General features: G+C 51.0%; 6 protein-coding genes across 8 annotated transcripts; 2 read left to right on the forward strand and 4 right to left on the reverse strand.

Annotated features, from left to right (window-relative positions):
* Positions 1–984: 984 nt before the first annotated feature.
* AAFC00_000227 (uncharacterized protein) lies at positions 985–2,796 on the reverse strand (the record flags this gene model as incomplete). 2 transcript variants are annotated; one of them, XM_069341673.1, is made up of 2 exons in its annotated part: positions 985–1,057; positions 1,118–2,796. In XM_069341673.1, 2 exons carry the CDS (start codon positions 2,794–2,796, stop codon positions 985–987), a joined length of 1,752 nt encoding a protein of 583 aa, XP_069196443.1. The 2 variants fall into 2 exon arrangements, with proteins under 2 accessions (XP_069196443.1, XP_069196444.1); XM_069347997.1 differs by having other exon boundaries at positions 1,118–2,706.
* A 1,578-nt stretch (positions 2,797–4,374) lies between these two features.
* Positions 4,375–5,784, reverse strand: AAFC00_000228 (uncharacterized protein; the record flags this gene model as incomplete). Its single annotated transcript, XM_069341685.1, has 1 exon — positions 4,375–5,784. The coding sequence occupies one exon, from the start codon at positions 5,782–5,784 to the stop codon at positions 4,375–4,377; it is 1,410 nt and encodes a 469-aa protein (XP_069196445.1).
* Positions 5,785–7,094: 1,310 nt separating this feature from the next.
* AAFC00_000229 (uncharacterized protein) lies at positions 7,095–9,166 on the reverse strand (the record flags this gene model as incomplete). The annotated part of the gene is made up of 2 exons (XM_069341698.1): positions 7,095–7,487; positions 7,553–9,166. 2 exons carry the CDS (start codon positions 9,164–9,166, stop codon positions 7,095–7,097), a joined length of 2,007 nt encoding a protein of 668 aa, XP_069196446.1.
* A 4,742-nt stretch (positions 9,167–13,908) lies between these two features.
* On the reverse strand, positions 13,909–15,132 carry AAFC00_000230 (uncharacterized protein; the record flags this gene model as incomplete). Its single annotated transcript, XM_069341707.1, has 4 exons — positions 13,909–14,079; positions 14,159–14,541; positions 14,645–14,853; positions 14,936–15,132. 4 exons carry the CDS (start codon positions 15,130–15,132, stop codon positions 13,909–13,911), a joined length of 960 nt encoding a protein of 319 aa, XP_069196447.1.
* Positions 15,133–15,795: 663 nt separating this feature from the next.
* Positions 15,796–18,304, forward strand: AAFC00_000231 (uncharacterized protein; the record flags this gene model as incomplete). Its single annotated transcript, XM_069341718.1, has 3 exons — positions 15,796–15,820; positions 16,192–16,719; positions 16,776–18,304. 3 exons carry the CDS (start codon positions 15,796–15,798, stop codon positions 18,302–18,304), a joined length of 2,082 nt encoding a protein of 693 aa, XP_069196448.1.
* Positions 18,305–18,730: 426 nt separating this feature from the next.
* AAFC00_000232 (uncharacterized protein) lies at positions 18,731–20,029 on the forward strand (the record flags this gene model as incomplete). 2 transcript variants are annotated; one of them, XM_069341729.1, is made up of 1 exon in its annotated part: positions 18,731–20,029. In XM_069341729.1, one exon carries the CDS (start codon positions 18,731–18,733, stop codon positions 20,027–20,029), a length of 1,299 nt encoding a protein of 432 aa, XP_069196449.1. The 2 variants fall into 2 exon arrangements, with proteins under 2 accessions (XP_069196449.1, XP_069196450.1); XM_069341728.1 differs by having other exon boundaries at positions 18,797–20,029.
* Between the last annotated feature and the right edge of the window lie 340 nt (positions 20,030–20,369).

The raw sequence follows: 20,369 nt of genomic DNA on the forward strand, positions 1-20,369 counted from the left end.
GCGTCGAGAAAGAAATTGTTGCTCCACTCGAACTACCTACTTTCCAATGCCTTGACTCCGTCAACGAAAAACATTCAACACTAAAAACATTCAAGTCTAACCACAAAGCAAACCTAGCTTATCCTACAATTACCATACACAATCAATGGAAGTGTTCTATGAACCATAGATCTCAATCGCAGTCAAGTCAAGCGGGTATCTGACGTCATTAATCGTCGCCTTACATCAAGTTGTTTTATCTTCCGTATCTTTTATTGTTCGAGGTGTGGTGGAGTTGATATACAAATTGATCTTATTGATGTAGTGGCTTCTTATCAAAGTACAGTGATGAGACAAGGACATTAGCACATAATAAAGGGTGGATGGTGATTTTATATACTAGACAGAGTACTTGACTTGCTGATCCACACCCGCTGGACAAAAGGAGGGAGGGAGGATATGTCTGTCTGTCCGCGCCTCTGTCTCCACTCGTCAGATTTATGCATAGAAAGACTTTTGAAGTCACAAGCTGGTCACGTAGAGTATGATGGTCATAGTCACGCACTTCATTAAGAAATGAAGGAGGAGGAAGACGATAAGAATGCCTCTTTTTCGTAGGTGGGTTCTTTGTTCTCGTAGCTATTGTTACAGACAAGACGACGCATACTGAGCAAAACAGCAAAGCCGAAGAAAAAAGGTGTGGACTCGCTAGAAATACATACAGACATAAGCAGTGACAGAGTGTGAATAAGAAACAAAAACGCCTTCGCCATGCAGTTTTTCGAAATCCTGCGAACGCAGATGCGAAACTCAAAGAGCAGTGGAAAGCATGAGACACTCCCGATGGTTCCATGACTTTTCCTTTCCTTCCCTTCCCAATGATGATCAAGAACAGCACCAAGATGCCCCGTATCCGAAACCTCAATGAGAGAAGCAGATCTCTTTGCAGATCGATTCTGTTCCTTTCATCTTCCTTTTCGCTCATTCCTTTTCGAAGGTGGTGGCTCAGTTGGTGGCCGCAGCCCACTCGACAACCTCGAGTGCGAGCATGACCAAGATAAGCGTGCTGGGAAGGATCCTACAGAGAAAGTCAGCAAGATCCGAAGGAACAGGTAGTGGCAGCAAGAGGGAAACGTACCAGACGACATAACTCTGGAAGAGCAGTCTGCTCATCGATCCCATGAAGACATTGTTGATCTGGCAGATCTGAGCGAGTTGCAGAGCGCTGGGAGCGCCGGTGAGCAAGAAGCAGACAATGACGAAAATGGGGTCGTCGAGAATAGAGACAGGGACATATTTGGCGATGAGAGCGAGCAAAGGAGCCATGATGACAGTGGGCAGCAGCATTCTGCTGACCAGACTTGCAATGAGCAGGTTCCTCTCCTCTTTCTTGCCTTCGGGTGTGCTGGCTGCCTGGTCCTCGGCAGGCAGGGTGTTGCGGGCAAGGTTTGCACCGAGGACAACCAGAATCAAAGGGACGGCGACACCGCCTGACTGAGAGATTGCGCGGGTGACGGAGTTCTTGACGAAGCTGCCCTCCTGGAAGAAGAGTGCTTGCAGAGCAGGGACGGAAGCGACGATGAGGGCGAAGAGCATGGCCCACAGAGGAGGATTCATAAATGCCCAGACTCCGCTGGCGAATCTGGAGAGCCTTGACCAGAAGGCGGCAAGGAACTTCTGAAGGCCAGACGGCAGGCGATTGAATTGTCTGCGGAAGAAGGCGGCAATGGACGAGTTGATGCGGGAGAAGAAGGCGGAAACGGAAGAGGCGGTGCGGCGGTATCTGCCCTTGAGAGAGGCATCGGATGCGTCATGTGAAGAGGCAGCCGAGTCGTAGGTGGGGAATTGGGTGATGTGACCGGCGGAGCGCTGTCGGGGACCCAGATTGCCAGACATGTTGGCAGCGCCATTGCCAACGACGTTGCCATTGGTGGGAGTGGGCAGTAGGTGGCCATTCACCGGATGGTTGGCATCCGAGTCGGGGGAGCGAGAGCCAGACGAGTAGTCTGACGTCTTGTTCTTGGTCGAGTGCGCGATAGCCTCCTCCTCGTCCGGATCGTCTCTGTATCTGCCCGGCTCGTTCAAGCTGTCGCGGTCCTCGTCGTCGCTGAGACCGTCTTCGAGAGCAGGAGCAGGAGCGAGCAAGACATTGTAACCCCAGGTCCATCGGACGAGCTGGCCGAGCTGCTGGAAGATGAGCAGGTAAAGGATACCACGAGCTGCGACTTCGTTGTCGTTGTCGCCGGGAACCTGATCCCAATGCAGACCCTTGAGCGTCTTGGAGAGTGATAAGACGAGCGAAATGGGCAGTGAGTTTGAGTTGCCAAAGACGCCCATGGCGATGACGAAGTTCGTCTGTCTCTTTCCGAATCCGAAGCTCTTGGACACCAGTCTGGCACAGAGCCAGGAGATGAGTGTTTGCACAATGAAAATGAAAGGGATGACGGCGAGATCGGCGAGTTTGTCGGCATTGAGTTGCGAGGCCAGTTTGGTGAAGACCAGGCAAGGCGTGAAGATCTGGACGTTCATGTTGGCCATCATCTTCTGTGCCTCTGCGTCCAGCATGCCTCTCCTCGCCACAATGTAACCGGGCAGAGCGACACAGACGACCTCCAACACAGCCTCGAAGACCAACAACGTCAAATGGCCAAAGTCGGGATGTGATTCATGGTCATTCATGAGGCCGACCATGGCCGTGTTACGGAGGATGGGCACCTCGGATGCCATTTCTGCCACTCTTCTGACATGTTGACTTCCGCTCGCTGCTGCGCTCGCCAATCGGTATGACGTTGGACTCGTGAGTTCAAAGAAACCCATTGTGTGGGCTTTGATGTGAGTCTTTTCTTCTTTGTTCTTTGTTGATGATTGAATAAATGGAAAGAGAGAGAGGAAAGAAAGGAAAATAACAGGCTATCTAATTAGACGGTGGTAGCACAAACTGCGGCGGTTCCTTGGTCTCAGCCCGATTGATTGACTCTGTCGTCAGCGCCGAGAAAGGTTGCGCTATAACTCTCCAGGAAGAAGAAATTACCTTGATGAAGGAAAGAGAGGACTCCGCTGGCAGTGGTGATACACCAAGTATTCAAGTATCATTTATCACAGAAGTGCAAAGGTATTTTTGTATTTGTAGCTAAGAAAGTAGCTGCAGTTATTGTTGTAGATGCCTTATCGCGCAATTGCATGGCGTGCAACGAACCATTCCTTATCAATCAGTAGGCAAAAAAACTCGTGTCTAGGTTAATCTATTCGACAGGGCCAAAGCCGCTTGCGTTGAGGTGTCGATACAGAAGGGTCCCGGGCCTAGCCTCTATCAATGAACTATTGCCTCTACACTAAGCCCTTCTACACAATTGCATTGCGCCGCAGCACCAACAGACTACAGGGCACAGGGCACTTTACAAAAGCCAAAAAGTGACGCGATGTCTATCTTCCAGTAACTTACCTTACTTAAAGTATCTTCCAAGGTGATGATGAGATCAAGTCTAAATTTCCAAGGTGCTCCTGCCGTCGCGTCGTCAAAAGCAACTTACGTTTTCGACAAGCATGAGCGCATTCTGTAACCGCCAACCCGGGTCTCTTGCGCGGTACATACAGCACGTTACGTGTTGAAGGTGCGATGCTTGTACCGGAATCACCGCGGAACGGTTTGCCAGCGCTTAAATGGTGGTACGGGGACAACGCATGGCTTGACAGGGAGGGCAAGGCGAAAAGGAAAAAAAAAGACTCGCCACCGCTTTCTGGTTAGAACGTGTCGCTAGCTATTATTCTGACAATTTTGCCTTTTTCACCATGAAGGTGAGATACCTTTGTACAGGACATGCATGGTCCTCGTACCCTGCTCCTGAACATGCTATTCATTCAATAGTCAAGCAGGTAAGATAAGGTAACCAAACCATGACTTCCCAGTGAGCTACATGCTAGCCAAAGTACGTCATTCCCGCCAAGAGAATGCCTCAAACCGCCCTTGGTCGGAGAGAAACGTGCACCGACTCGCTGTGGTCGGGCCTTCCTTGCTTGTCCAACATACACAGCCTCTCTCTGGACCCTTTTTGCTTTACTTTTCTTGCTGCACCGCCTCATTCTTGATTTCGAGCATGTATTGTATTGAACCCAAGGTATTGTAATGCATGCTTGGAGACGTGCTGTACTCTGAGTGTCGGCCTGCGGTTGGAGAAAGATATCCGTCAGAGTATACCTGTCTTCAACCCTGCTTAGGGATGGTAGGTCTAGTGAGTGATATCGAAGATCAATATGACATACAGTAGTACAAGTAAATATGAAAGGCTGCCGGAGCAAAACACCACTCCACTTCATCTCAACGCATATCTGCGTCTCTGATCTCTTCTCCAACTCCATATCCAATGGCCAGCGCCTCTACTCCTACCTCTCTATCCTCTATTTGTGATCGTGCTTGTTCTCGCAGATACCATCAAAGTCTCCGTACTTCTCCATACCCTGCCTGACAAGTTCTGTAAAAGTATCGATGCTGCAGCTTGCGCCGGGTCCATCCTGACACCTAGGAATAGGTCTTGGAGCAGAGTTTGCAATCACCCTGATGAACTCTTCAGGCGTGTTCTCGTCCTCACCAGAATGGCGACCGTAACACGTCAGCTTTTCAATTCCGACGTGGCCAAGGAAGGGAATCAGCTCAGCCATTTTCCATGCTCGGCTCCAGTTGATGCGATCTGTGGGGAACTCTTCCGCTTGCGCACTCGAGCTGTTGAATAGACCCATGGCAGTTGCGATAAAAGGAGGCACCTCACGATGCGTGAAAGCAATAAAGAAGCGCTGACCGTCATCATCGGGTATGTCGTCTCCCTCGTTCTTGCTGGCTTGATGCTGCGGCGCATGGAATCTAGACATGAGCTCACTGGTCGTGTTGAGCCAGGGAAAGCCGAGGTACGGACTCAACGGGTTGCCGTGACCGACCATGTACGAATACTTGAGATCCCATGCGTACTCATATGCCATCCACTCGTCGTCGGTGAAGACAGCGCAGAGTTTGCTGACCTTGCCCGTGATCGCACTCTCGTAACCACACATTTGTTGCAGTCCGATAATGTCATAAGCTTCTAGTTCAACAGGAGCAAACCTTTGTAGCCGAGATATGACGTTACGCGTGTAAAACTGCACAAATTCGTCGAGTTCCTTGTCACCGGGAGCTTTGCTGAACTTATTGCACGACTTGTGAGGCACCTGACTATGAAAGGATTCTTCCAATTCGATCTTGACCACTTCGACAGACTGAGGGAACACAGCAGCAAAAGCCTTGGCAGTGTCCTGCGTACGTGATTTCTTGTCGGCGTAGATTTTCTTCGTCGTCGGCACCAGCAAAGGATACCGGTCAAGCAGATGCTTGCTGACCTTCTTCGCATCCTTGACACCCTGAGGAGTTATCTTCTCGAGCTGAGACTTGGGATCTGTGATGGGTGTCTTCCACTTGTCCAGGAACTCTAGTGGTCCAGTCCAACCCTGACGGCGTTTCTTGGATGCGGTCGAGAAGGTCGTGTCCATCTTCTCGAGAATTGGCTCCATGTACTTCTCATAGTCGTCGTCATTGGCATAGATGGCGGCATGGCGGACCAGGTACGACGCGGCCGTCACTTCGCAGTCGCGAGGAGCATCATGGCTAAGGCCTGACCCAATGGCATCGAAGTAGGGCGAAATACCCGGCAGATGCAACAGAGGATCGAATTCATATCCTTCAGTGTGTGACTGCGGCAGCAGAGGAATTTGAGCTGCAGATATGGCAGGAATTGCGATTTGAGCCAGGCATAATGCCAGGGTCGGGATAGAGCTTGGCATTGTTGGAGATAAAACAGATGAACGTAGATCTCGAGGGAGTGATGTACGAGATGTGTACCACCAGATCCGCACCTCATGCGGGTCATGGGAAAACCACTCCGATGATGTCATGGAAATGGATCCTCGGCCTTTGTCTTTCCAACGTCGTGCGGAGGTTCACTTGGAAGCCTGACTCGTATCGTCCTTCAGTCATGGCTGAGACCTGCTGTGAACCGTTGAATGACAGGTACCGTAGGCAAAAGGTAATTCAGTTCTATGCAGATCATCAAGATACCTTTACTCTGCATAATTTCCGATATGCTGCATGGCGCATCTTGAAGCATCAAGAAAACTCCTGTTCCCATGGTCACCATCGTCTGAACAGACAAAGCAAAGGCGGCCATAGGTAAGGTAGGGGTGGACAAATGAAAATGTGCTCAACTGGAGTAGAGCCCACGAGCGAAAGAGTAAAGTGGTATGGTCTTGACAAGTACGGTGTATCAGATACACTCGACATAAGTACCTTAGTCGAGTCAAGCTCTTGGCATTTTATGAATTGTCACATAGGTAAGGTATTAAGGCAATCACACCACCAGATCATCTAGTAATCTACTATCACTCTGGTATATCAGAAAATCCAGGGAAATACGAACAGAATAGTCTCACACGTAAAAGATAAGTCTAGGCTACATTCGTATGCTTATACCTCCGTATCTTACCAACATGCTAGCAGCTTCCCAATTGCCCTGGCTCGTGTGATACGCTCAACGCAGTCCGGCCGCAAGATGAGCTTCTGTCGTCGCATAAGAAAATCCTCGTCAAGGCGAAGCTGAGGAGATAGAGGTCCCCTTCCGCTTTTCTCTCTCGATTCTCGTCTCCGCTTCTCAGTTTTCCGTTGCACATGTGTTAAAGGTATCCTGCATCCACGAATCTCCTGGACCATCCGTCAATGACTGCTGCCGTCGACTCCTTCACTTGGTGTGACCTGCTTCCCGAACAACCCAGGACCATATCCATCGCTTTATCCGAGCTTGAGAATTTTCGTGTTCGTTCTCTGGCCTCTAGCCGGAGGCCATGTAGCTTGCGAACGCAGAAGCCCAGACGCGTGCTTACATGAACCTCTTGGCAGACATATATCCCAAGGTGATACTGTTGCATAGCTGGGCCATCCCGCTAGTACAATTGAGCGTTAAGCAAAAGCGATCGAGTCGCGATAGCCTGCTAGCTTCTTCGTTCTCCTCTTTTGAGCGAATGATATGGCGCGATGCATGCATCATCCTGAATGCTTGTCTTGTGTACGTGTGTTTTGTGATATGCTCATGTACTGCCTCTCATCTTGAAGAAGCAGCGTCCAGTGGAGCAGCGTGCAGAGCTGGCTTGGCATGTTTGCCCAGCTTACCGAGTCGCTTCTTCTCTAATGCGTCCTGCACCCATAGACCGACCTCCCTGTCAATATAAGGCTCGCCATCGTGTTCTCCGCCAACAACCAAGTCCCTAGCGACCTCTTGCTCACAGTCCTCTTTCGCCTCAACGGGACTCGCCTCTTCATCTTCCTCGTGAATTGTGTCGGGCTGAGAGAGAGGGGCGAGCCAGGCGTGTTGTAGAAGCATGGCGTAGGTGGGTCTTAGCTTAGGAATCTTGTTCAAGCAGCCAGCGACGAAATTGCGCGCCGCCTCGGAAAACTTGTCGGCGGGAAGATCTGGAGGTTCTCCGTCGACAATTGCCTTTTGATAGCGTTAGCATGAGAACAAGAGGGAGATGTTAGGAAAAGAGTATAGAGCAAACGTACGCTGAGCTGGGAGAAGATGTTGCCATAGGTCTCGGGTGGATAAGGATAACGACCCATGGCGCATTCAATGATGGAAAGACCCAAGGACCAGATATCGCTCTGGACTGAATATGTGCCACCGCCAGGGTTTGCTCCAGCTTGAGCGACTCCGCCGGAGCTGATGCGCTCGGGTGCCATGTACGATTGACAGCCAATGTTTGTCTTTGCGATACTGGCGACTAGATTGCCGCTGACACCGAAATCGCATATTTTGACAGCTCCTGCAGTGTTGACAAGAATGTTGGTGGGCTTGACGTCACGATGGATGATGTTGTGTTCGTCTTTCAAGCTCTTGAGACCTCTCGTGGTGTTGTAGGTGATCTTGCGGAGTACGTTCTCGGGGATACCATCGCCATAGATCTTGTCGATCGAGCCACCGTCCATAAACTCCATGCAGATGTACACTGCTCCTTCCTGGAAGAAGGCGCCGTAGAAGTCGACGATTTGAGGAGAAGTGCAGCGATGCAGGACATCCAACTCCATGATAATGGTGGCAAATTTGGACTCTTCTAGCTCGAGGCGCATCTCTTTCATCGCCATGACAATGCCAGTCGTTTTGCCGCGCGGAGCTCCATCAGTCTTGGGCGCCGCAGCATCTTCCTTCGCCTGCTGCGAAGGCGTGGCTTTATTGCCAGCCAGACCTTGTCCAGGTCTTCGGATCTGTGGACGAGAATGTCGGACCTTGTAGACAGTGCCGTAATTACCCTTTCCAAGTTCGTCGAGGGTGTCTACTTCATCAAGCGAAATGTTGAAGCTCTGCCCAGAAGAAAATTGCACTCCTTTACTGTTCAATACGGCCTTGCCCTGGAATTTGAGAGAACCGGTCTCTTTATCGATGTACTCGGCAAAGCGATCCAGTGCAGATTCTTGTTTTTGTGGAGGACCGGCTTCGCCATTGGCGCCTTTGTTCATGTCGGAGAGAGTCATCTTAGGACCTCGCCGACCGGTAGGCGCTGGTGCACCAGGCGCGGGAGCTGCGCCAGGAAGACCACCGGGTAATCTCAAACCGCGCTTTTCTGCTAATGAGGGACCTCTGCCAGCCACTGCTGGTGAGGATTGGAATTGGTGAGGAGGCGGCCTCTGCATGCCAGGCGGTAGTCTGAAATTGGCAGGGATACCTCCCATGGCTGCTCCACCGGGTGATGCAGGCACGCCCCCGGGTGACATGGGTACGCTGTTGGCACCTGGAGTAGCGACCTGTGGCCGTGGTGGCGGAGGAGCACCACCACGCGAGAGTTGGAAGGCCTTCATTCTGGCCGCAAGTTCCGGATTTAGTCCTCCTCCTCTTCCTATCGAGCTGACGGTCGGCGCTGGCCGTCTGGCTGCAGTCACATTGCCCAAGGGTGTTGATGAGGGTGTCATGTTGGTCGTCATGGCAGATGCAGACATGGTGCCCGCTGGTAGACGAGGCCGACCTGGAGAAGTTTGGCCACTACCCTCAGGAGATGATATTGATGGCGACAATGCGGGAAGTGAGTCAGGTAAAGAGTCCGGAGAGGTGGGTGAGGAGGGTGAAGGAAGCGGCGAAGGAGATGGCAGAGGAGAGTGCGACTCCTCCGTAGGAGAAGAAGCCATGATGCTGGCTGTGGTGCGTTAGTCTCGATTGCGCAATACAGAGTGGTTGCAGTGTGATGCAGCGCGTGGAATGGAAGACAGTGAGTCTGTTAGATAAAAGGCAATGTCTTGCAGTCGCAGTGGCGCCAACGTGATTGCTTCCACGGAGGCTCCGTGATCGAATGATCTTGATCTAAATACAGAGCAGGACCGACAGGCAAGGTGTCTGTGTCCAGACACGGCCGAAACACGATATTAGGAGTATAAGAACAGGAGCGCGTGTTAAACAGCAACAACACGATGAGCGAAGTTGGAAGGTAGGTACTGATCTGTTCTTGCTGAACGTGCGCCGCTTTTGCAATCAAGGAAGGGCTTTGCCTTCGCTCTTCGCCAGATGCGTAGAGAGATCAGGACGATTGACTGGACAAGAAGGACGAGAGCAAGATCATAACAGCAAAGACAACGACTGCAGCTTCCAAGTGGCGACCTGCTATGGGCAAAGAGAGAGACGAGAGGGGAAATGATGATTGAGATACCTTTCGAAATCCTGCCGCGAGGGAGTGAAGCGGCTGTGGTAAGGAACAGACAGCGTCAAGATGTTAGGTCACTGTTGTATGCTGCCCTTTATTATCGTTGGTTGGACAAGAGCAGAAGGTAATGCCCGTCGAGAATGTACAGGGTGTGTATGTTCGAGTATGAGACGGAAGAACAACACAACCGTGGTTTATGCTGAGGTAAAAATGAACAAAACGGGTTGTTCTGCGTTCAGAGGTTACGTATAGCAGCTTCGCGCTTATCGCAGGCTGACGATACCCGATTGTCCTGGGTACAAGTACAATAATAATTACTACCCAAGTCCAAGACCAAGGACATCAGCCCGGGCAGAGTGATAATCCAAATCTTGAATCCGCCCATTTTCTGACTGTGCTGCAAGTGACACCGACAAAGCAAGCTTTGATCGCTCCAACGTGGCTGACCCAATAGGATCGACTGGACCACTCTTCGATGCGAACCAGCCCCGGTGGATGTAATAACCCGCGACACGGGGAAACCAGGCGATCGAGAATGACATGCCGGATCAGAGAATCAGAGATCACGCACTCTGCTGGCTAATGCATTTTCCATGTCCGCTTACTAGCTAATTATCGACTCCCCTTACTCTCCCTCTTCTTTGGCTTCTTTGGCCCTTTTTTCGCCTCTCACCCTTCACTCGAGTCGTTGGAAAACTTATACAAGTGCATTCAAGGTCTCGAGTCGCACGGCCCGAGCGGCTCTACCCCTCTGTAAGTCCTGGGGCCGCCCTCCCTGCCAGTCGTGTGGCGGTGCAGTGCAGCACAGCAGGTCTAGAGGTACGGTAGTCTTCGATATGCACCTTATATGACCAAAGAGTCATTAAATTCCGATTACCCATCATTTCGCATTCACTGTTGCTAATATTGAATTTGCTCGTGGGTCTTCGACACTGACCCAATCTACAACGCTGTGGAGGCAGTCCTCGCTTTCGTCTGGCTTGTTGACTGGCGCTTCCTTAGTCACTGAACGGTGGGCAGAAATGCTCCACCTTGATTGTTCTTTTCTTGTCACTTGAACCCAGGGCTCGCCTTCGCCGAGTCGCCATGACCTACCAACCCTGGCTCCAGAGTCCGTGCACTGCTTGTTGCCCCTCCCACACCACAAAAAGAATTACCATCCAAGCTAATTATGCCCTGTCAGGTACAATAAAGTATTGAACCTTGGTAAGCCAACATCCCCAATGTCTTAGATTTTTCCTTGTTTACCAATACCCTGATCCATGCTATCAATTCACATCCTCATCTTCATGTTGCATGACCACGGTTTTATATCGTAGAACATATCGTTCTGTGAATACTGCCGGCATATGAAGTAGTAACTGCGCGACCAAGCATATCGCATTCGTCATCCAAGCTGCCGTGCCGTGGGCTTTGCTATGACGTTGTCCGCATCAGATTTCACACACTACACGGCAGTGACATATCTGTGGCATCATCGTAATACACCGGGCGGCTGTTTTTCCCACCTGCTGTATCAATTCTTGCGCGCAAATGGTCCGTCTCTTGTCGATAGGGCGTTTCATGTTTGGTAGCTGATATTTGCAGTACTGCACATCTGCATATAGTAGATCCTGAGCCGCAAGACCAGCGTCTGGTATAATTTGGAACATGTCACGTATCTCGTGGCGAACCCCGAATTTGACGTCTTCTCTAATGTGCACGGGGTAGAGCCCAAAGCCCAGTCCAATGATATTGATATGAGCCACTCGCCTGATTCTACTGGATTGAACAATAGCAGCCGCATTTGATGCAAGTTGACAGTACGTTCACATGTCCTATCCGACCCATCCGCTGTACGATAGGTGCTGCCGGCATAGTAATCCAATGCATTCTCAGGTATCTACCTCACTGTACACAGCAACCTACCACACTAGATCGTGAACATTTGTCAGTCTTGGCGCGTCTGAATCGCGTGCGCAGTCCTCAGTGGGAAAACTTCTATTGAAAAGTATTAACCAACAACCGGGAGCTCCGCTTCGACCAAAAGTTTGTCTGGTAGAGAATACGCAGCGATCGAGCTTATTCACAGAGATCGATATTGGGTTGTTCTCCAAAGCACAGCCACCTCCGCCTCTCACATGGTCAAGCCACCCCTCGCGGGGCAGCCTCCGGTTGAAGTTCAGTTCATTGTCCGCTTTCCGCTTCCTCTGCCGCGATCTTCCGCCGCATTTACTGCATACACCAGGACTGGGAACGCAGCAAAAACTCAATTGACTGGTCAAGGCTGGATTAAAACCATCAGATAGGAGTATCCACCGCACTGTGAACGACGAGCGAGCCAGATCTTTCCGCCGCGCGAGTCTGCGAGTCCGCGAGTCCGCGATTCCGCATGAACATCCCGGACCACGCGCCGCGACCTGCATAAGATATATTGATTGATCTGTACGACAGACTGTGGGCAAGGGCCATGGGTTTACCGGGGCCGCAGCTGCAACTCCGCTTGTACCGTGTACTCTCAGAGATCCAAGCAACAGTGATCCTGCCCCTCACATAGTGAAAGACATCAACCAAACCAAGTCATATGCAGGCACGTCTCACGGCTGAAGTCGGTTTGCCCCGATCAATAATCATTATTTCTTCTGCATATCCAGCAGTCAACCTTCAGAACTGTCGATGGCAAATCAGTATACCGATGATCCAGGCTCCGCATATTACACCGAGACATATTCATCCCTCCCTGGTCCAAGGAAAGATAGTCTGATCCGCCTGCATCCGCATTCACGCCATCATTGACTGTAAAGTATGTTGTGCATAGCCCCTGCAAGCCCACGAGGTCGATACATGCTTCCCAGCTTCACAGCTTGGACATCATAGATGGTACCTACGATCTGCACATATCGCGTCGAAAACTTGCACAGCTTTGACACTGTAGTGTCCTTTCACATCCGTAAGTACAAGGATGGCCCGCTATGACAGATTTGCTCAGCTTTCACTGCACTATACACAAGGATCCGTGCCGTACAGCAGTGCCGAATCCGGGCGCAGACATCTTCCCTCCAGAAGTTGAAGACTTAGCGTGCACTTCAAATCTAGACATCTTGCGGCCGAGGTTAATGTTGGCGAATGATTTATATTCGGCAATTGAACGGCGAATACCTCGGAGCAATCTTCGTGAGCTGCTGAATTTACAGTCGTAGCAAGCCACTAGATTATTGCAATCCAGGTCCAGGCTCACAAAGTCATCCACCCAAACTTGCTTGACTAGCCGGTCCACCCATTCGACTGGACATCACGATTCAGTTCTTTGGTTGACGAAGGCAGTGCGGCTGTCTCGGGGTCATACCATTCCAGATACGACTCGCCAGCCAGCTTCGCCCAGGCGAATGAATCGACTTTCGCCAGGCAGTCCGCTTGTTTCCAAATGGCTCCTTGTTCGAAACGTAAGACGAGTGCTAGACAATGGTGTGCGACGTTTTCGGAGCCACACGAGCTCAGCAGCAGCACTGTCATCGTTAAATCCTGCGCTGGGTACTAAACTGACTCGGGCAACCTTGAGGCGCATCTCAACGCGTAGAACCCGAGTTATTGTTACCAGGTGATTCTCAACAAACCGCGCATTTTGACTTCATTATGGGACTTTCTTCTCCAAATGCACTCCCTTCAGAAGAGGGTTTCGTAACCTTGCAGAGCTGGTACTGCCTTTCCTCAACTCTACCCTCAACTGAAATCCCATTTTTTCAAAATTATACAAACAGTAGTTGCTACATCTTCTCTGGTGGATTACGAAAGCATCTAGTTGGCATTCAAGTCGTATGCCGTGCTACAAAGACAGGAAGTGAGAAGCGTGAACTGGATGGCGTGCCTTGATAGCGTGGACGGAGATATTGGACAGGGTCGCTACCTCGTCGAAAGAACACCTAATTCAGATGCCTTGGTACTCGTCGAGTTGTCGAGTCGTCGAGTATAAGACAGACAACGAATGTCCATTGTTACGAGCTACAAGTTTCAGGTTCGAGTGCTGTAAGCCATAAGCAATTCACAGAGCAGCTATGAAGCAATATTTCGGCCACATTCACGACTTCGAGTAAGCGTCACAAACAAGCAGCTTTTCTCCACTACTTCGAGACTTGGTTTCTATCTGTGCAACAAGATCTAATCTATGTTCGTGAACATGCTAATCATGATCGATTAGTCATTTTGAATCCAAACGGAGAACAAGCCTAAATCAAAAGTAGACGTTTGCCTACAAGCTCAAGGCCAGTACTTGTTAAGGAAAGCAACGATGTTCTTGACCCAAGGAGCGTCCAGGGTAACCTCTCCGTCGAATCCGTGCTCGCCATCTGGGGTCTCTACGTGCATGGGCACCTCGGGAAGAAGCTGACCCAACTTCTTCGCAAAGTCAATAGTGTTATCGCATGGGACCTATAGTGATCGGATCAGCCATGTGCGATGCGGAATACCATGTAAGCTATCTCGGTAGGACTCGATGATCATCACTTACGACAGAATCTTGCTTTCCGTGTGTAAAAGCGATGGGAGGAAAGCTCTTCACCCCCTCGATTCCCTTGATCGGGTTTGCTCTGGGGCCTTTGCCGACAGCGTCGCCCAGCTTGCCGGCATTCAGGTAGGCGACAGCAAGGGGCCACAATTCCCCAGGTGATGCCTCGAGGCGGACCTTTGGGTTGGGCACATCTACGTGCTTGGCATGGTACGCTGCGATGAACTCATTCGCTTTCGCGAGGGGTTGAGCAGGTTCACCGAAGATGACACCGCCTGGGGCGCTGAAGTTGGGGTGGTCCATGTCCACCGAGCCGTATTGAGACACGATTGCCTTGATGCCTGCATTTGGGCATAGAATGCCAGACTGTATAGAGAGATAGCCACCTGAGCTTCGACTCAGCACTGTCTCACACGTTTGCGCATCGCCAGAGAATTGGTTTCACGGATGCGCGAGCTCATGCCTGGCGATGGATAGAAATGAACTCACCAGCACTCTCACCGAAGACAGCAAGACTGTTCAGGTCGACCTCAAGCTTTCCTTCAGTTGATTTCTGGACTTCCTTGTTCAAGTCGCTGTGCAACCAGGTGAAGAACGACTCGACGTCATCTAACATGTCGTCGGTCGTGGCCTCGGGCAGGAGACGGTAGTCAGGGCTGACGACAATAGCTCCCCTCTGCTCCGCAAGTTGCATAAGCCTGGGGGTGATACGAGGTTAGCAGACACAAACCTTATAGAACATAGTGTTCACTAAAGACTAGCGACTTTAAGAGAACTCACCAAGCACCGAACCAAGGTTCAAACATCCTCGAACCAAGCATGTAGCCGCCGCCATGCCAGTGAACCATGACGGGACGCTTGTCACTGGCGAAAGGCTTCTTGGGCACCATGATGGAGGTCTTCAGCGACAAGCCCGCCACGGTCTTGTAGACCACGCCATCGGTGATGTTAAACAAGCCGAACTTCGTCACAGACATGATTGTATGTAGATATGTGGATGTAGGAAATCAGAAGGACTCGACAACTCAGATCCGATTAATATTGCAGAACAGATATATCAATAAGTCGGTCAATAATAATGAGGGGCAACGGCTCATGACATTTCGGATCCGTACAACCTCAGTGGTTCGGCATTAGCGCTCTACTATCCGTTCCGGTGGGGAGCTTATGAATCCGCGGGGCATTCCGCAGGCATCTTCAAGTAGATTGAGCATTTTCGTGTGGTTGGTACTATAGACGACAATGCATGCATGTTGTGTGTGTGTGTGTGTGTGTGTGTGGAAAAGACAGGAAAGAAAGCGATCACTGTCTTAGATGATCCGAAGTGAAGGAAGACGAGGCTCAAAATCAGAAACATCGCTCCTAGTAGTCCTCACAGAGCTTGTAGTCATGCGGATAAGCAACCTGAATCCTTCGGTGCAGTCTGCCTATCCTGTTTCGGACAAGTCTCAGATCTGTGTCAGGCTTGGCGGAGTCCGAATGAGGTCTATGCTGTGTTGACCATCTCGACTGTTTGTATCTCTGATTGATATGATACCCTATGCACAGCGTCGAGTTCGAGAGTACACTGTATAGTAGAATAGAAGCATTGCAGAACAACAGGAGAATTGTGTATCACTGCTTCAACACCTGGCGCAAGCATGGAGACGTCTCCTTTCTTCGACTGTAAGTCTTCAGCGGACTGTTCGATCCAGTCCTTTTCTTGTGATATACTCTCGTGTCTATTTCTAATTATATAATTGCGATTGGAGATGGGGAAAGTGCAAGAATAGCGGTGATACTGCGATGAGCTCGCAAGCCTCGTCTACATGACGTGTGCATTGTACTCTGGCCACTTATCTTTCTATGGTAGCGTGCTGTCCCAAAGCTGGTTGGCATTAGAGTGTTGCAGGAACCAGATCTTTGTCCATAACACGAAGTCTATCACATGAAAACGCCCAACTGTTCTTTTCTTTCATTCTCTTTTGTGTGATTATATCGATGTTAGCAGCACAAGACTGGCTCATCACTGCACGGTCATGACTGACATCACCCAGCATCTACTCTTGCGGTTCCATCTCCAAACGGCCAATATGTTGCATCGATAACCTTGAACCACCTCTACATACAATACGCCCATTCCCTGGAGACGGCCTTCACTTTCCCACTAACCCCAGACCGAGCCTCTTCGAAGCCCTCGAGACCAAACACCAGGTCGTCTGCCAACCTCCAGTCTAAGTCTTCAGTCGCGACATCACTAGACTCGGTTACCATCCAGTGGTCACACACTTCCGAGCATATCTTGCTCATCTCACCTTCAGGGCTAGGCGTCTTTTCTCTCGCCAATACAGAGAGACGTGTGCGTATATCTAATGGAAGTGCGGGACTTGGTAGGATCGTGGCGGCTGATATGGTGGGGTTGAGACAAGGTGGCGAACAGGTGCTTGTGGTGTGGGAGTTTGGGAGAGTGGCAGTGTGGGACTTTTCCACTGGACGAGCAGCGGAGGAACTAGGTGATCTGAAGATTGGAGGAGGGAGATTGAGTAGCGCTTGGGGTGTTCGGAGAATAGAGGGAAAGGTAGAAGGTATGTTGATTCTACGTGTATGTCTTCATGGGTTTTTGCTGATGAGTTTGGGACAGTGCTTGCTTTATTGGGTCGATCAGGGGCACAAGACATACTGTCCCTATTTCTCCCACCATCAACGACTCCCTTTCGAACCATGGTCTTGGCCACAATTGATGCTCAATCCATCACATGGTCTTCAACTTTCCCAGCCTGGCTTTCAGTGCTCGACACACCCCTTGCGGCACCCAGCGCTCCGAGTCTTTACATATACACTGGCGATGGCTATCTCTACCGCACGTGGCCGAATCACCAAGCCGCTGCCGCTGCCGATGCGGATGGTGGCGACGGGGCAGATGATATGATAGCTCAACTAGGCCCCAAAAGTCTCGCTTGGTCGCCACACTCCAACTTGGCTTTGGCAGCAAGTGCAACAAGCGATATCACCATGCTCTCAACTCGCACGTTCGCACCCTTCTGCACTCTGGATCCAGGCTCCATAGCCCCAGACTTCTGCCACAGGGAGTCTTCCTCTTTCGGTAGCAGAGGAAGGGGAAAGGGCGGAGACGCGGGACAGATAACGTATAATCTACTCGCATCGAACTCTATACCGCTGCCTGCAGGAGGTCTAGCAGCGATGGGGACAGTCATGGAGATGAAGTGGAGCACTCAAGGTTCTTTCTTGGCAGTACGCTACGAAAATGTGCCATCAACAGTATTGGTGTGGCGCGTACCTTTACCCTCCCCGTCGTCAAGAGCAAGACCGGCGGGACACGAGAAAGTGCAGCCCGAGGCGCCGGTGATGATACAGCAACTACGACAAGTAGAGAAGCTGGTGTGGCATCCGGCGCGAGACTCGTTGCTCATGATGCTAAGTGGGACCGACGAGCAGACACAAGAACGGGAAGATGGAGGCGTTTATCTATTCGATGCTGCTGGCGACCAGCCGCCTCTACACCTATCTTTGCCGCTTCAACATGGATCTCCTCAACTCACGGGAACGGACATGGGGATCAGAAAGACAGTGGAGGCACAGTTTGTCTCTTCGGCAGCTTCCTTTGCCGAGGCATCAGTGGCCGAGGCAGAAAAATTGAGGCTGCTCGTATCGAGGAAGCGGAAAGGTTGGTTCATGGTGTACCCAGAGGGTCGTGACGAGGACGTTGAGGAGCAGCGACAAGCACCAGCGACGCCTAGCGCAAGGACAGAGAAGAAGAAGAGGTTCGATAAAGTGGAGTTTGAGCGAGGAGGTGAAGAAACGGAACATGGAGAGGACGACGATTCACTCTATGATATTCTCACCGGGCGCACACCGCTGCCGCCTCTGTCGAATGTGTCGAGGGAAGCACATGCGGATGGTGGAGCCGAGGAGGAGGAAGAAGAAGAAGAAGAGAAAGAAGAAGAAGAAGAAGAAGAAGAAGAAGACGGAAACTATGATGATGAAGATGAGGATCAAGGACAAGGCATGACCTCGACACTGACCATCACCAATGGTCTCGAGGATACATTTCGAGAGAAGCTACACTTTCGTGAGCAGAAGCACGAGGATGATGACAGCAGAGAGGCGGGACAGAGGTCGACGCTCAGCTGGGAAGACGAGATATTCTAGCGAAGGACGGCGGAGCGGAGACGAAGGGCGGGCTTTAATTCAAGTCGATGGTAATCATCCATGCCATCAATCCATTAATGGTTTAATCGATCAGCCAAATTTCGGACATTGGCGTCGATCAAGTCCGAAAGCTTATTACCTACAAGTCACCTCGGTGTTGGTATTATTATTACTTCGCTGTTGGTGGTGTGTTAGCAACGAGCACCTTCCATCATTACCGTATTCCGGTCATTCGTTGTTTCCATGATTCACTGCTTCTGAACCTGTTCCTGCTTCTTCCAACCATTCCATTTCTTGGTTTCTTCTCTTTCTCTTTCTACAATCTCGAAACAGCCACTTGACCAAGCAAACAAAGGTCGTCGGCTTTGTATCTCCGCCGTCGCTGCACAAAAGTGCAATCCGGTCGCCAATCCAAGAGCATATTACATGAACAAGTACTACCAAATCCACAGCCTGAGCAGTCGTCAATCGCCCCGAGACATGACGCAGCCCATGGATCAAACACCCCCCGGCCCGGCTCCCACGGACGCATATCAGTGGAGGGAGTCGGTGCTGTCTACGCGGAGTCTGTCGTATATCAGCACTGTGCCCGACGAGTACGAGGGCGGTGGCAGAAGCCGTGGCGTGCACAACTTTGGCAATACTCGACAAGACACACTCATGTCCATTTCGTCGCTGGGCGAAGACGAAGCCGAGGGACAGGAAGAGGAGGAGCGAGACCAAGAGCAGGAGCAAGAGGGGGCGAGCCTCGAGGTCAAGGGACAGCGACAACAACAACAGCAACAACAACAGCAGCAGCAGCAGCAGCAGCAGCAGCAGCAGAAACAAAAGCAGTCGAAAGAGTCAATGCCCAAATCAGAGACAAAGCAAAGATCAAGTCGACTCTTCACTCTCCCGCTAGAACTGCGCCAATTAATCTTCTCCTACGCCCTGTCTCCTCACAATCCCACCCCATCAGACCTCGAGATCTCCTGGCCTTCGACCCACCTCCAAGCTCATCTGCAGCCCCAGTTGCTCCGAGTCTGCCGCCAGATCTATCACGAAGCAGGAGCCATCCTCTACACAACAACAAACCTCTCCTTCGCCCACCCCAGCGACGCCAACATGTGGCGCCACACCCTCGCATCTCCGCACTTCACAAGTCTTCTGCCTCACTTCACCATGCGCATACGGGCAGCCGACGCCAAACTCTGGACCGCATACTTCAACTCACACTCTCTAGACAGAAGCCTAATCATGGACTTTCCCCTGATCAAGAGTCTCACAATCAAGTACACCGGCCTGCGCTACGAACCCCGCTACACCCCGGAGCAGAACGCGCACCTGTTCCTCAAGGATCTCCGTCTGCAGGAACTGATCCTGAGCGTACGCAAAGGCAGCTCGGAGTGGTGGAAAAGAGAGCAGGCACACTCGGCTCGCCAGGCGGATAGGAGAGCAGCAGCAGCAGCAGCAGCGACAGCATCAAACCCTGCCGATCCCAGTGCCATTGACACGGCCAATTCTCACCCTCCACAGAACACAAAAGAAGCCACCGGCCCTCCCGTCGTCCGCGTCTCTCTCTGCATCCACTTGCCGGAACCATTGAAACAACACGTGCGCGACGGACACATCAACCCGAAAGCCGAGGCCGATCGCTTCAATGCTGTGATATTCGTGCGCGAGGCCTGGTTGCTGGGCTGCTATATCAAGGTTCAAGACGTGGCAAAGGAGGGCGTGTGGGACTGAGTCGAGCGAGGGGAAGAGCGAGTTTTAAAAAAAAACAAATACACGTATACGGAAGACGAAAAGAAGCAACATATCGGCGTTGGGTATAGCGGTTTTGTTCCGAGCCAGGGGAAGATGCTATAAAAATCACGACGTTTATGACATTGGCAGGTAAAAAAGGGGCGTAACATCACTTGGAGGCTGCATTTTTTGCCGATTAACATCGACCACATCAAAAGTAATACTTGAAGCACTCGCGTGCTCAGAGAAATGGCAGAAACTAAGAAATGGGAGAAGTAATCATCTCATGTCTACGGCCTCTATTGCTACTCTAATACAAAATAAAAGCCCGAAAAGAGCC

This window comes from Neodothiora populina, assembly GCF_041146345.1.
Source record: "Neodothiora populina strain CPC 39397 chromosome Unknown canker_contig_1, whole genome shotgun sequence".
In the NCBI taxonomy this organism is placed as follows: Eukaryota; Fungi; Ascomycota; class Dothideomycetes; order Dothideales; family Dothioraceae; genus Neodothiora; species Neodothiora populina.